At 58.6% G+C, this 13,220-nt stretch overlaps 2 protein-coding genes across 2 annotated transcripts; both read left to right on the top strand.

The window, feature by feature from the left end:
* Positions 1-1,578: 1,578 nt before the first annotated feature.
* LOC125160783 (uncharacterized) lies at positions 1,579-6,849 on the top strand. Its single transcript, XM_047850135.1, has 4 exons — positions 1,579-1,843; positions 4,449-4,654; positions 5,907-5,975; positions 6,083-6,849. Exons 1-4 carry the CDS (start codon positions 1,650-1,652, stop codon positions 6,409-6,411), a joined length of 798 nt encoding a protein of 265 aa, XP_047706091.1. The 5' UTR covers positions 1,579-1,649; the 3' UTR covers positions 6,412-6,849.
* TUBB4A (tubulin beta 4A class IVa) lies at positions 6,817-11,865 on the top strand. The gene is made up of 4 exons (XM_047850134.1): positions 6,817-6,992; positions 7,549-7,657; positions 7,772-7,882; positions 10,350-11,865. Exons 1-4 carry the CDS (start codon positions 6,936-6,938, stop codon positions 11,405-11,407), a joined length of 1,335 nt encoding a protein of 444 aa, XP_047706090.1. The 5' UTR covers positions 6,817-6,935; the 3' UTR covers positions 11,408-11,865.
* The last annotated feature ends 1,355 nt before the right edge of the window (positions 11,866-13,220 follow it).

The following is a 13,220-nucleotide window of genomic DNA, read 5'->3' as shown; positions in this document are numbered from 1 at the left end:
CTACCTAGCTTCACCAGACTTCAGTGGGCAACAGGACAAGAGGGTGGCAGGCCTGGGAGTAAGCCTTTAGGGTGGGTGGGCCTGACAGCCTGAGACGAGACCCCCCTGCCCTGCCTGACTTCAGGATGGGGTGTCAGGTGAGGGGCCCCAGGCCCTGCTCACACACAGTATTCACACCATATCACCCAGCTCAGACACAGAGCCATAGATATAGGCACGAACACACACACACACACCACACTTCCATGAACACACATGCATAATCACACACACGCACACGCGCACACAACCACTATTCACACAACACATGCATGGTGCATACGTGCACGCACCAAGATGCACACGTCTGCCTTCATTGACATCCCCAAGCACACAGGTGCACATACCAAAACACCCATGTACACACAAACACACCTCCAAAAACACATGGTTCCATACCTACAAAGACAGAGATTCACGCTCACCAAGAAAGAAACAGAAGGAGATTCACAGCCAGGAGCGCCTGGGTGGCTCAGTAGGTTAAGCGTCCGACTTCAGCTCAGGTCACCATCTCATGGTTTGTGAGTTCGAGCCCTGGACTGGGCTCTCTGCTGTCACTGCAGAGCCTGCTTTGGATCCTCTGTTCCTCCCTTCCCCGCTTTCACTCTCTCTCTCTCTCTCTCAAGAATGAATAAAACATTTTAAGAAAAGAAAAGAAAGGAACCCCCTTACCCTTGCCCCCTCATTATTCTAACCCCTTACCCACTTTGTGCACAGGACCCCACCCACGCATGGGTCCCTGGAGCTCTGTCCTCCTCTGGCCTTCTGTCCAGACCATCTTCCCTACACAGCCTTCCCCACCCTGCCACCACGTCCAGGCTGTGGAGATGCAGGCAGGATAGACTGGCCAGAAGGCCTAAGGAGAGTCAGCGTCAGGCCAACTGTCCGCCCCAGGCAGTCAGCATCCCCAGTGAGCCCAGCGAGAGCGGTTTGTTCTTACCCTACATGCAGGGCCTCTCCTGCGATGACACTACCACCAAATACCCCCAGGGGGCCCATTACACCATCGAGGACTCAGCATTCACCATCGTGGGCTTCTGACTCTGCCCCTTCAGGGTGGGGGGCTGGCCACTTTCCGCCCGTGCAGTGGTGACACGCCACAGGCCAGCTTCCCCCCTTTTTTCTGGCAAAGCGTAAGCCGAAGGCAGGGGCAGGTACCAACTCTGCTCCCAACGAGATGGGAAATCGCGCTGCTCGACGGCACAGAACCCCTCTCCTTGAGGAACCACATGGTAAGGCTCACCCTTTGTTAACACAGAATAGAGGAAACGCCTGCCTCGGTGCCTTAGGCACAGAGGAAGCACAGCCCCGGTCCCCCCAACACACAGGGAAGCCCACCGCTCATACTGATAAAGCAGGATGCGGTGCTGCCCCTCTTCTGGGGAGCTGGGAAACCTCTTTCAAACATAGAGGGGACATCCTGCCTCTTTATCCTGGTGAAAAGGAAAGTCGTTCCCCCCCCCACCCCCATTTTCTGACATTTGGGAGGAAGCCCACACGGTTCTCCTGGTGTAGCAGGAAGTCCCGCCCCTTCCGGATGTGGGACTCCCGCCCCCGTCTGACATAAAATAGGAGGATGCCCACCCTCCTTCTTGGCGACACGGGAAGCGATGCCCTTCTGCCTGGCTTGGTGGGAACCCAGCCCCTCCTGTCCCCACGACAGGGAGAAATGCAGATTGTCTGAGACACAGGCTTGGGGAGTTCCCACTCGTGCTGCACCCCTGCCCCGGGTGGTGACCCCTCCCCACTCCAGTGTGGCCCGCAGACCAGCCTGGGAGAGGTGGTCCGGGTCCAGGGCCTGCAGGTAAGCTTGCCAACCCTCACGAAGAGCCCCCACGTGGCCGTGGTCTCCAAGCATCTGGGCACCTTCCTGTTTGGTGGCATAAGATGACCACAAGTCTCTTAAGGCCCCGCTTCCTGGCACGGTCCCTGCCCAACCCAGCTTCCTTCAACTATGAGAGCAGCTACATCGCCGACACCTGCACCAGGCACCCCGAGAATGTCCTCGATGCCAGGCGAGCGGGCCGGCATTGAGGGGAACCCAGGAAGCAGCCCCTGCCACACCCCAGCCGCATCTGAGGTCAGCAGGTGTCAGCCCCCCTCCGCCCCTCCCCCACCGGTCTCCCAGAAAATCCTTCTATTCTGAGCACGCCTCCTCGGGGATGTACTCCAAGGCGTATCTGGCGGCGAGTGTTAGTGGGAGGCGGGCCATCCACCGGGCAAGGCCAGAGAATGCTCCGTTGTCCCCCACCCCCACCAGCGCCAGGCACGGCTTCCACAGAGCTGGTGTATGCCCCTGGACTTGGGAGGGCTAGAATGGGGAGGGCCTATCTCCTCTTAAGGCTCATTCAGCATCCCTGTCCTGCAACAGCAACTTCCAGAACTCTCCGTCTCCCCCTCTCTGCAGCTGGAGAGGGCCCGTGCCAGGCTGGGTTCATGCCCAGGGCTGGACTCCGCCAGGGGCAGGGGGAAGGGAATTCGGGCCCAGTGGAGGTGGAGGTCTGAGGTCTGGGCAGAGAGGTGACAGGAGGAGCTGGGGAGAAGGGAAACCTCCGGAAAGGAGTCAATGACCCAGGGGACAAAGAGAGCACAGACTTGGGTGGTGGCATGAGATCTCGCACAGCGGAGCCAGCCCACAGCACTCGGGGAGCATGGTGGGCAGACACAATGGCACAGACAGAGGCCAGGCCAGGGAGCACGTGACAGTCACACGGCTCACACCAGCTACTGGTCACACCGGCAACATTTTCCTCCTGAAAGACGCCCATTCGACTGATAGCCTTCCCCTCCCCCCCTTTTTTAAAGACCAAGTAACCAAATAACTACCACCTCCCACAGTGATAAAAGATCAGGGGCTCGGGACCTGGAATGTATGGACTTTATTCCCAGCCTCAACTGTGTGTGAAATCCTCAACCTCCCAGGGCCTCCATTTCCCCACCTGTGAAATGGGCATATAAACAGCCTCTGCCTCCTAGGGTTGTGGTTTCACGAGCTAAAGCACAAATGAGCTGACACACTCAAAGCACTTACACAGGATCTGGCTAAAATATCACCATTATCATTAATAATAGGCAAAACAGGGGCGCCTGGGTGGCGCAGTCGGTTAAGCGTCCGACTTCAGCCAGGTCACGATCTCGCGGTCCGTGAGTTCGAGCCCCGCGTCAGGCTCTGGGCTGATGGCTCGGAGCCTGGAGCCTGTTTCCGATTCTGTGTCTCCCTCTCTCTCTGCCCCTCCCCCGTTCATGCTCTGTGTCTCTCTGTCCCAAAAATAAATAAACGTTGAAAAAAAAATTTTTTTTAAATAATAGGCAAAACAGACTCCACCCCCGCCCCGAGGTGGACTGGGAGTTGGGTGCACGTCAATGCCTTGAGGCTCACAGATGGGGTGGCAGTGTGGCCCCCACACGGTGGACAGATCACACACAATTAGAAGGCAGGCCTTTCCTGGGTTTTGCAGACCTCAGAAAGGGTGGTCCGTTTAGTAAGCGGAATGTTCTGGGTCTCTGGGAATCCCCCCCACCTCACGAGTATTCCCCAAGTGCTGATGCCTGATTTCTCCTGAAATGCCCAGCAGCCGCTTCCCTGTGCTTGCTGCTCATCCCGAGGTAGTAACTTAACCTGGTGTTTTAAAATAGGATTTTGCGTTCTGTTTTCCGTTGCAAAATCAGGAGCCCATCCTTTGCTCTTTCGGGGCTCCCCGATGACGCCAACCCGGTTCGATCGGGGCTGTGACTCCCGGCAAGAGGTGGGGGTACTGTGAGCTTCCCCACAGGGTCTCACCAGACAGCATGGGAAACCCTCTCTTTGGCATCCTACATGTCTCCCAACACTGGCATGTGGCTCACAGCATAGAGCTAGCTCGCTTACAGTGCTGGTTTTGGGCGGGGGGGGGTGGGGGGGGTGCAGAGCCAATAGCCTCTTTAGAGGCTGAAATCCATTTCCATACGAAACTGGCAAGATAGAATGTCCTGCCTCACACTATGGCTGCCCAGGGCCGGGCAGGCAGATGGGTGCAAAACTGCAGTGGGGAGTCCTTCTGCATACCTGCTCCTGGGGCTTGAGACCCTGCGCAGCTGCCCCCAGCTCTGTGGGCAGACCCGCTCCTGAAGCCAAAAAGAAAAAAAAAAAAACAGGCTCTTAACAGCCCGTCATCCAGCTCCTTTTCTTGTCCCTGGCTCTATTCACTGGCCACATCCGGATCTTGGACTCTCGGCACCACCAGTATAAATCTGGTCTTCGGATTCCCGCAGGGAGAGCCTCGATGGGTTTCTGGGTGGTAGGCGAAAGCATGCTACCAGGGAGGGTCGGCTTGCCTGGGGCCTGGCACGTTTTACCTCCCAGGGTGGGGCAGCCATGGGATACAAGTGACATCAGCCCACCCCAACCCCCTCTGCCTTCATCCCTACAGGCTTTCTTCGTCTCTGGCTTCTTCACATCTCAGGCATTGCCAGCCAGGTCCCAGCAACCCCAGGGGCTGGAAGACCACCCTGACTCTCCATTCTCTTCCGCCTTGCCCTCCCTCTGCTCTCCTGAGGACCACCAGGGAGGCCCTGATGCAGACAGACATAGACGACACCATAGAGCCCATACTCTCTAGAGACCGTCCCTTCCCAGGTACACTTCCCAGCAGGATGCCCTGCTCTCTGGGGCTCAATTCATGACCCAGATCAGCCCTGCCCTGGCGGAGTGACCCAGGGCATCCATTTTTCTGGGGCTGAGCCCCAAGTCAGCCCCTCCCAGCAGGGCCACTTCCATTTTTATATTTTTTATGACTCTTGCTATATGAAAAAATTACAAAATGCCAACGCGGGATTTTCGAGACATGTTAACATGGGTCAGTGGAAATCCATGTCTCAGGGGTCAGTGATGACACACTGGGTCAGAACCTCAAAAGTCTAAATCAGGGTTTCTCCACTTTGGCGTTATTGACATTTGGAGTTTGGATAATTCTTTGCCTTGTAGAGCGTTGGGTGGCATCCCTGGGCTCCACCCACTGGAGGCCAGTAGCACCTTCAGGTCGTAATAAGCAAAAATGTCTCCAGACATTGGGAAGCGTCCCCTGGGGGAGCACAGCACCGCAGCTGAGACCCCCTGGGTTACAGGATCCCTCTGACATCGCCCCTAAGAAATTCTGCCTTCATAATCATCTGACCTACTGTGAGCCCTGCACACATTTAAATACAAAACTTGGTGGGGGGGGGGGGGTAGGCAAGAGGAAGTGACCCACAGATACCAGGGTGGGGGGGGTCACCCTGGTTTAAACCATAAAACAGCTGTCTAACCCATCAGAAACCTATTGTGTCTAACGAGAGCTCGGGGGTCTCCATTTTTTTCCCCCAATTAATAACACAAGGTTTCTCAGGCCTATTGCCAGATCATTCTTGAGGCTGGGGGGGAGGGGGGAGGGATTAAACTGTGCCTTGTAGAATGTTTGGCAACATTCACCACTAGATGGCAGGACCACACACACCCCCTGTCTGGACATGACATGGCCAAGTGTCCCCCTGTTGAGAACCGCGGGTCAAAACCAGAAGCCACGGCAAATGTGAGGTCCCAGCCACGTAGCCAACCTGACTAACCTCCCCCCCCCCAATAGCTGGAGGCCACGGGGGATGCAGAGGAGGTGAGGAGGAGGCTTCCACCCGTGGCACAGCTAGAGGTCAGCAGAAGGTGACCCCAAGGGGCCTCCACTGGAGGGTCAGCACAGAAAGTCTTGTCCAGCCCCTGATAATAATTGTAATACCAACAGCTACAATGTATTGTTTACTCTGTGCAGAGAAAGTCGGGCCTGGCTTGTTAACTGGGCCATCTCATCAGACCCTCCCCATGGCCCTAGAGGGCAGGCATTGACCGCCCCATCTTGCAGATAAGGAAATTCAGCCAAAGACAAGCAAAGTGACCGTGCAAGGTCATTCAGCTAACAAGAAATGCCAAGGTAAGGGGAAGAGAGGTGCCTATTGGGGGGGGGGGGGGCGGCAAGGCAGTCCCAGGGGCTATCTATCCATCCCATGTATAATCCAGCTGTAAATCTTACTCCTTGAGGTTCAACGCCAGGCAAGGCTGGAGCTGGCCGCACCTGCCAAGGACCCAAAGCCCAACAGAGGTGTCCAGGGGGAGCGCACTGTCCCCCACAACCTCCATCAGCGTCCACAAGCATCCCCAGCCAAACATGGAAGAAAAATCGTGGTGTCACTTACTATGCGGCTCCAGGACAAGTCCTCCAGGAACCGCCCGCCCCCCGCCCCCCAAAACAGACCGCAGCTCCGGAGCCCCCCCAGCTCGCCCCACTAGGGGTCCTCTCGGTTGTCGCAAGGGTTCTGGCAAAGGAGACCTACACGGAAGGAGGAGGCAGGCTACGGATGAGAAACTGAGGCAGGGCCGCCCGGGGGGGGGGGGGGGGGGGAGGGTGGAGGATGGGGGAGAGACGGGATCGATCCGCAGCTCGTTTACTCGGCGCTCTCCCTTCCCCGCCCCATCCCCGCAAGACCCCGGTCGCCAGGCCCGGCTGGGAGCCGGGTGGAGCGGGTGGGGGAGGAAATGTTTAGGTGGAGCTCGAGGGGCCTCACCCCACGGCCCGCGTCGGGGGCGCACGGGGCCCCGGCGTGCCCCAGCCTGGGCCCCCGGAGGTCTCCCAGCCGCTGGGGAGGGAGATCCCTCCACCCCGGCACCCTCCGTCCCGGGGCGGGACCAGGGGGCGGGGCGGGCCGGTGACCGGCCGTGACGCGGGCCCCGCCCGCTCATATAGAGGCGCCCCGGGGCGCAGGGACCTTGCTTCGCCGCCGCCGCCGCCGCCGCCGCCGCCGCCGCCGCCGCCGCCGCCGCGTCCACCTCCCGTCCCGCCGCCGCAGCTCCCAGCGCCAGCGCCGCCGCCGCGTCCACCATCAGCACCAGCGCCATGCGGGAAATCGTGCACCTGCAGGCCGGCCAGTGCGGCAACCAGATCGGAGCCAAGGTGCGCGGGGGCTGGGGCCCCGGAGGCGGCCGAGGGGAGCCGAGCAGGTCCACGGGCTCCGCAGAGCTCCCCCACCTGGGGCCTCTCGGAGGGATGGGGTCCCCGGGAGGCCAGGACCCCGGGGACGGTTAGGGGAGGGGGGCGGCGGGGGCAGGGCCAGGCTGGGAACAAAGAGGCCTGTGGGGGTGGGGCCCAGCCTTCCGTCCGCTGACCACAGCTGGCTGCACAGCTGGCCCACTGTCCTCTCCACGCGCACAAAGGGACCCTGCCCCTCCCCGCACGCTGCAGCCTGGGCGAGCTGACACCGGCAGGCTCCGCCGAGGTGGTGACTCGGCTCCACCCCCGCCCCCACCTCTCCCTTCTTGCTGCCTCATGCCTGCCCTCCCCACCGTGCCTCTAGGTCCCCCCTTCGCCTTGCTGGGGGACAGGTGGCAGCTAGGAAGGCGGTTGGAGGTCGTGGGTCCGGAGAGGCAGGGACAGGTCTGGCCGCCCGCTTCCCCGCCCTCTGCCCTTACCCGTCCCCCCCCCCCCCCCTCCACCCCCGCCATCCCTCTAGTTTTGGGAGGTGATCAGTGATGAGCACGGCATCGACCCCACCGGCACATACCACGGAGACAGTGACCTGCAGCTGGAGAGAATCAACGTGTACTACAATGAGGCCACAGGTAGGGGCCCAGGGGGCACCTGCGGAAGTGGGGGTGGGGAGGCTGGGAGGGGGCAGGATGCTGGTTCCTGGCACTCCCGCAACCCCCAGCCGCCCTCCATCTGCTTCCCTGCAGGAGGAAATTATGTTCCCAGAGCCGTGCTGGTGGACCTGGAGCCGGGCACCATGGACTCTGTCCGCTCTGGCCCCTTCGGCCAGATCTTCCGGCCCGACAACTTTGTTTTTGGTGAGTTCCAGGCACAGGAAGCCCCCTTGCTCCTTTGACTTCCAAATGCTTGGTGAAAAATCCCCCCACGTAGCTCGGGAGACTCTGGTGGCCACGGGGTCCCACGGCCCAGCAGGGGAGGCGAACAGGGCAGTCAGGGTTGTGATGGAGGACACACAGGCCACCGTGAGAGCCCAGGACCGGCATCTGATAGGGAGGAGGGTGGAGAGAAGGCTTCCTGGAGGAGGTGGCATTTTAATTTAACAGCATGGACTGGAGCCAGACTGCCTGGGTGAAAATGCCAGTTCTGCCATTTCACGCATTCAACAAATAACTTATTGAGCACCTACGGCATACCGGGCCCTGCCGTCACCCCAGAAGAACAAAGCAGACAAGATTCTCTACCCTATCGGAGCCGACCTCCCAGGGGAGGGATGTGCAACAGAGAAGCTAAATAAGTACAACTCAGCCACTGATTGAAAGTCAGCTGGGTGACTGTAGACAGGCTCCTTCAGCTCTCTGTGCCTGTCTCCACACCTTTAAAGCAGAGATTATAAAAAAGACCTACTCATCATCACGATCGTGAGGCTTAAAGCCGTGAATATGCAGAGAGCACTCAGAACCGTATCTAACAGAGAGGAAAAAGCACATAAGCATTTGTACTTTTCATTATCACGATCACTGCTAATACCTGCAGCCTAAAATATGAGTAGGACCCAGACTGACCAAGAGGCATTGAAGGGAGGAAAGATGTGCAAGACCGAGGGAACAGCACATGTGAAGAGAGCAGACACATTTGTGGCGCTCAGGTTCCTGGGGCACACATGCTCTGTGAACATCTTTCAGTGACACTGTTCCTAGTGCCTCCCAGGTCAGGCTGGCTGCACACACCCACCCACCTGGCCTCAGACCCCGGGGCTCCACCCTCTCCCCCAGCACCCCGGGGAACCTCTCTTCCTCAGAGCAGGATAGTTTATAGAGTCTGAAGTCTACGCGTTGACAGGACAGGCTGTGTGACCTTGGACAAACAACTTCCCCTCTCTGGTCTGTGTGATGATTCAGCAAGATAACGATGCTCCCGTGTGGGTATGGCATACAATACGTCCTCGGGATATGGCTGTGGAAGGACTAAATAATGTTGACCAAAGGGTGTGAGGGAGTCTAGGATAACTATGGGTGGCTCCATTGGGACCAATAGATTTGAAGGCTTCTGGGAGCCTGGGTGGGGAGGCAGTGGTAAAAGTGTGGAGTCAGGAGACAGACTGCCTGGCAATCCCATTTCTCTCTGAGGGGGTGACATGGCACAAAGACCTGAAAGAAAAGTCAGCTATGTGAGTACCTGCGGGTAAGGGCATCCCAGGCAGAATGAACAGCAGGCGCAAAGGTCCTGGGGCAGCACCAGGCCTGGTGTGCTGGAGGAACTGCAAGGAGCCCGATGTGGTTAGAGCAGAGTGGACGAGGGAGAGAGAGGGAGGAGGTGAGTGCAGGCACGAGACAGGGTAGGGGCAGGTTGTTCAGGGCTCTGTGGGCTGCAGGGAAGACCTGGGCTTGTACCCCCAGGGAAGTGGGAGCCCTGGAGGGTTGTGGGTAGGGGAGGGTGGGACATTATTCAGGTGCTCACAGACGCCCTCTGGCTGCTGGCAGGAGAACAGACTGTTCTGTAGAGGGTGGGGAGGCGGGTGGGAACCAGTCCAGAACAGGGTTGATGAGGTCAGACCAGGGTGGAGTCAAAGGAGGGAATGAGAAGAAATGTTAACCTTTTCACAAAAATACCGGCCCATCCACTAATACTAATCCTTGCCCTCCTGGAGGTCACATTTCCCGGTGAGATTACAGACAATGAACATGAGTAACAAGAACACTAAGTTTGTCAGTGCTTCAGGGGAAAAAAAAAAAAAAAAGGCAAGGAAGAGGAATAAGAAATGGGAGGAAAGCCTCAGTGAGAGTGACAAAGCCCTGAAGGAGGTGAGAGAGCCATGTGGGTATCTGCAGGAAGACCATTTCGGGCAGAGGGAATGCATGTGCAAAGGCCCTGGGGCAGGACTGGGCCTGGTGTGTTGGAGGAACAGCAAGGAGGACCCTCTGGTTGGAGAAGAGTGAGCCAGAAAAGAGAGAGAGGAGGTGAGAGCAGGGAGAGGGGCTCGCAGGTCCCGCAGGGCCCTGTGGGCCGAGTGGGGGCGGAGAGGCTTGGGCTTTTATTCAAAGACCCAGCTGGTTTTTGAGCTTAAAGCAGTAGGCTTCTGGGCCAAAGCGGGACATGAATGGCTTCCGGCTTCCCCAGGATCCCCTCTGGCTGCTGGATGAGAAGCCAGCAAGGATAGAGGCAGACCGCAAGAACGACCCACAGTAACGCTAACACAATAATAATTTCATTGCTGTTATTCCACTCCTAGGATGGCCGGGGTGAGGGGGAGCTCTCCCCGTAACCCCCCTGCGCGCTCTCCACCCCCACCCCGTCCCGTCCCGTCCCGTCCCCTTCCCTCTGCAGGCCAGTCGGGAGCCGGCAACAACTGGGCCAAGGGCCATTACACGGAGGGCGCCGAGCTGGTGGACGCCGTCCTGGACGTGGTGCGCAAAGAGGCCGAGAGTTGTGACTGCCTGCAGGGCTTCCAGCTGACCCACTCGCTGGGCGGGGGCACGGGGTCCGGGATGGGCACCCTCCTCATCAGCAAGATCCGCGAGGAGTTCCCCGACCGGATCATGAACACCTTCAGCGTGGTGCCGTCGCCCAAGGTGTCGGACACGGTGGTGGAGCCCTACAACGCCACGCTGTCGGTGCACCAGCTGGTGGAGAACACGGACGAGACGTACTGCATCGACAACGAGGCCCTGTACGACATCTGCTTCCGCACCCTGAAGCTGACCACGCCCACCTACGGCGACCTCAACCACCTGGTGTCGGCCACCATGAGCGGCGTCACCACCTGCCTGCGCTTCCCGGGCCAGCTGAACGCCGACCTGCGCAAGCTGGCCGTGAACATGGTGCCCTTCCCGCGCCTGCACTTCTTCATGCCGGGCTTCGCGCCGCTCACCAGCCGCGGCAGCCAGCAGTACCGCGCGCTCACGGTGCCCGAGCTGACCCAGCAGATGTTCGACGCCAAGAACATGATGGCCGCGTGCGACCCGCGCCACGGCCGCTACCTGACGGTGGCCGCCGTGTTCCGCGGCCGCATGTCCATGAAGGAGGTGGACGAGCAGATGCTGAGCGTGCAGAGCAAGAACAGCAGCTACTTCGTCGAGTGGATCCCCAACAACGTCAAGACCGCCGTGTGCGACATCCCGCCGCGCGGCCTCAAGATGGCCGCCACCTTCATCGGCAACAGCACGGCCATCCAGGAGCTGTTCAAGCGCATCTCGGAGCAGTTCACGGCCATGTTCCGGCGCAAGGCCTTCCTGCACTGGTACACGGGCGAGGGCATGGACGAGATGGAGTTCACCGAGGCCGAGAGCAACATGAACGACCTGGTGTCCGAGTACCAGCAGTACCAGGACGCCACGGCCGAGGAGGGCGAGTTCGAGGAGGAGGCGGAGGAGGAGGTGGCCTAGGCCCCGCCCCCACCCCCCGCCCCGCGCGGCAACCCGGCCTCGCCCCGCCTCTGGGCCCGCCCCTCCGAGCCTCGCGCTTCCCGGGTGACCTTTGACCCGCGGGCGCCCTCCCCGTAGCTCTTCTAACGTGGACGCACGCACCCCCTAGTGAGCCCCACCGTTAACTCTCCGGGAGCCTCCCTTCGCGCGGACCTCTCCTTCACCTTTGACCTCCCCCACGGACCCCACTGTGCTCCCAGTTTACTTTCCACCCCTCTGGCCTTGCCCCGCCTCCCCTCTCTCCCCGCCCCTCCCTCCCCTCGGCCCTAGCCAACCTCGGTTTGCCAGGGTGGTGGGGGGCTGGCCGCCGCCGCCCGAGGAAGAAGCCCTGGAGCATGTGAGCAAAAGGCGTTGCGCCCTCAAGCCTCCCCGGCCTCCTCCCCTCTGCTTCACCCGCAATAAATAAACTGGTGGCCTGCCAGGTGTGTGCCCCGTGCGTTGTATCATCTCCCTGCGGGAGGGTCAGCAAGGGAGCTTTATGGGATGGACCTGGGTGCTGAAGGGACATCTGATCTGGGGGTGCTGGGGAGGGCGGCGGAGATTTCAGAGAGGGACAGAGCAGGCTGTATCCCTAACTAACTGTGTGGTGTTGAGTAAGCCGCTTGTGGTCTCAGCCTCCATTTGTTCAGATGGGGTGGGTAGACGGAGGGCATCAGTACCCTTCCACAGTCGGCTGGGGCATCCTCACAGCATGGTGGCAGGTTCCCCGTGAGCAGACATCCCAGGACAGCAGGGCAGACTACGTTGCCTTTCTCTGACCCAGCTGCAGAAGTCACATAGCGTCCTCTGGACTCCTGATGGATGGGGTCCACAAAGGCCCACCCAGGTTCAAGGGGGTAGGATGTAGACTCCACTCCCTTGAGGGTAGAGAAGAAAGATTCCAGAAGGGCATGTGGGATGGGAGACATCTCTGTGACCATCTTTGGAAATTGTGATTTGCTGCACACATGACTGCACACAGTCTTGCCCAACGTCCCATGGCCATCAAGCAGTGAGGTTGGGGTTCTAGACACATTAAGTCTAGAACTCTGATTCCCCTTTGTCAGCCAGAGCTCAGGACAAGGACCATCATAGGCGTATTAAGCAGAAAGGGATTTAATACAAGGATTTGGGGGCTTCCGGCATCGTTAGAGGGACTGAGAGAGCGGACCACAGGCCAGTATTTCTTAAACGTCAGTGTGCCGAAGAATCACCGGCAAGGGGTGCCAGACTGGCTCAGTCGGGACAGCATACCACCCTTGGCCTCAGGCTTGTCAGTTCAAGCCTGAAGTTGGGTGTAAAGCTGACATTAAAAATATAATGGGGGGCGCCTGGGTGGCTCAGTTAGGCGTCCAAATCTTGATTTCAGCTCTGGTCATAATCTCGCGGTTCATGAATTCAAGCCTCACTTCGGGCTCTGTGCTGATGGTATGGAGACTTCTTGGGATATTCTCTCTCTCCCTCTCTCTCTGCCCCTTCCCTGCTTTCACACTCTCTCTCTCAAAATAAATTTTAAAAAAATAATGAAAAGTAAAAGATAAAGAAAAAGGAAGGAAGGAAGGAAGGAAGGAAGAAAAAGAAAGAAAAGAAAAGAAAGAAAGAAAGAAAGAAAGAAAGAAAGAAAGAAAGAAATCAATGAATCACCAGGAAAACTTGTCCAGAGCACAGCTTCCTGGGTCCCACCCTAGACTTCCTGGTTTAATAGGTTTTGGGGAGTAGGGCCCAAGACTTTACATTTTTTAAGATTTTATTTTTAAATAATCTCTACACCCAACATGGGGCTCAAACCCACAGC

The sequence above is a fragment of the Prionailurus viverrinus genome, chromosome A2 (assembly GCF_022837055.1).
Source record: "Prionailurus viverrinus isolate Anna chromosome A2, UM_Priviv_1.0, whole genome shotgun sequence".
Lineage (NCBI taxonomy): Eukaryota > Metazoa > Chordata > Mammalia > Carnivora > Felidae > Prionailurus > Prionailurus viverrinus.
The sequence above is the reverse complement of the archived record's forward strand: the minus strand, read 5'-3'. Positions and strand labels throughout refer to the sequence as shown.

Coding starts and splice junctions, on each gene's coding strand:
- LOC125160783 (XM_047850135.1), top strand. CDS start 1,650: ATGCCCTTCTGCCTGGCTTGGTGGGAACCCAGCCCCTCCTGTCCCCAC. Junction 1,844..4,448: donor TCCGGGTCCAGGGCCTGCAG/GTAAGCTTGCCA, acceptor TCATCCCTACAG/GCTTTCTTCGTCTCTGGCTT. Junction 4,655..5,906: donor TAGAGACCGTCCCTTCCCAG/GTACACTTCCCA, acceptor CCCATCTTGCAG/ATAAGGAAATTCAGCCAAAG.
- TUBB4A (XM_047850134.1), top strand. CDS start 6,936: ATGCGGGAAATCGTGCACCTGCAGGCCGGCCAGTGCGGCAACCAGATC. Junction 7,658..7,771: donor GTACTACAATGAGGCCACAG/GTAGGGGCCCAG, acceptor GCTTCCCTGCAG/GAGGAAATTATGTTCCCAGA. Junction 7,883..10,349: donor GCCCGACAACTTTGTTTTTG/GTGAGTTCCAGG, acceptor TTCCCTCTGCAG/GCCAGTCGGGAGCCGGCAAC.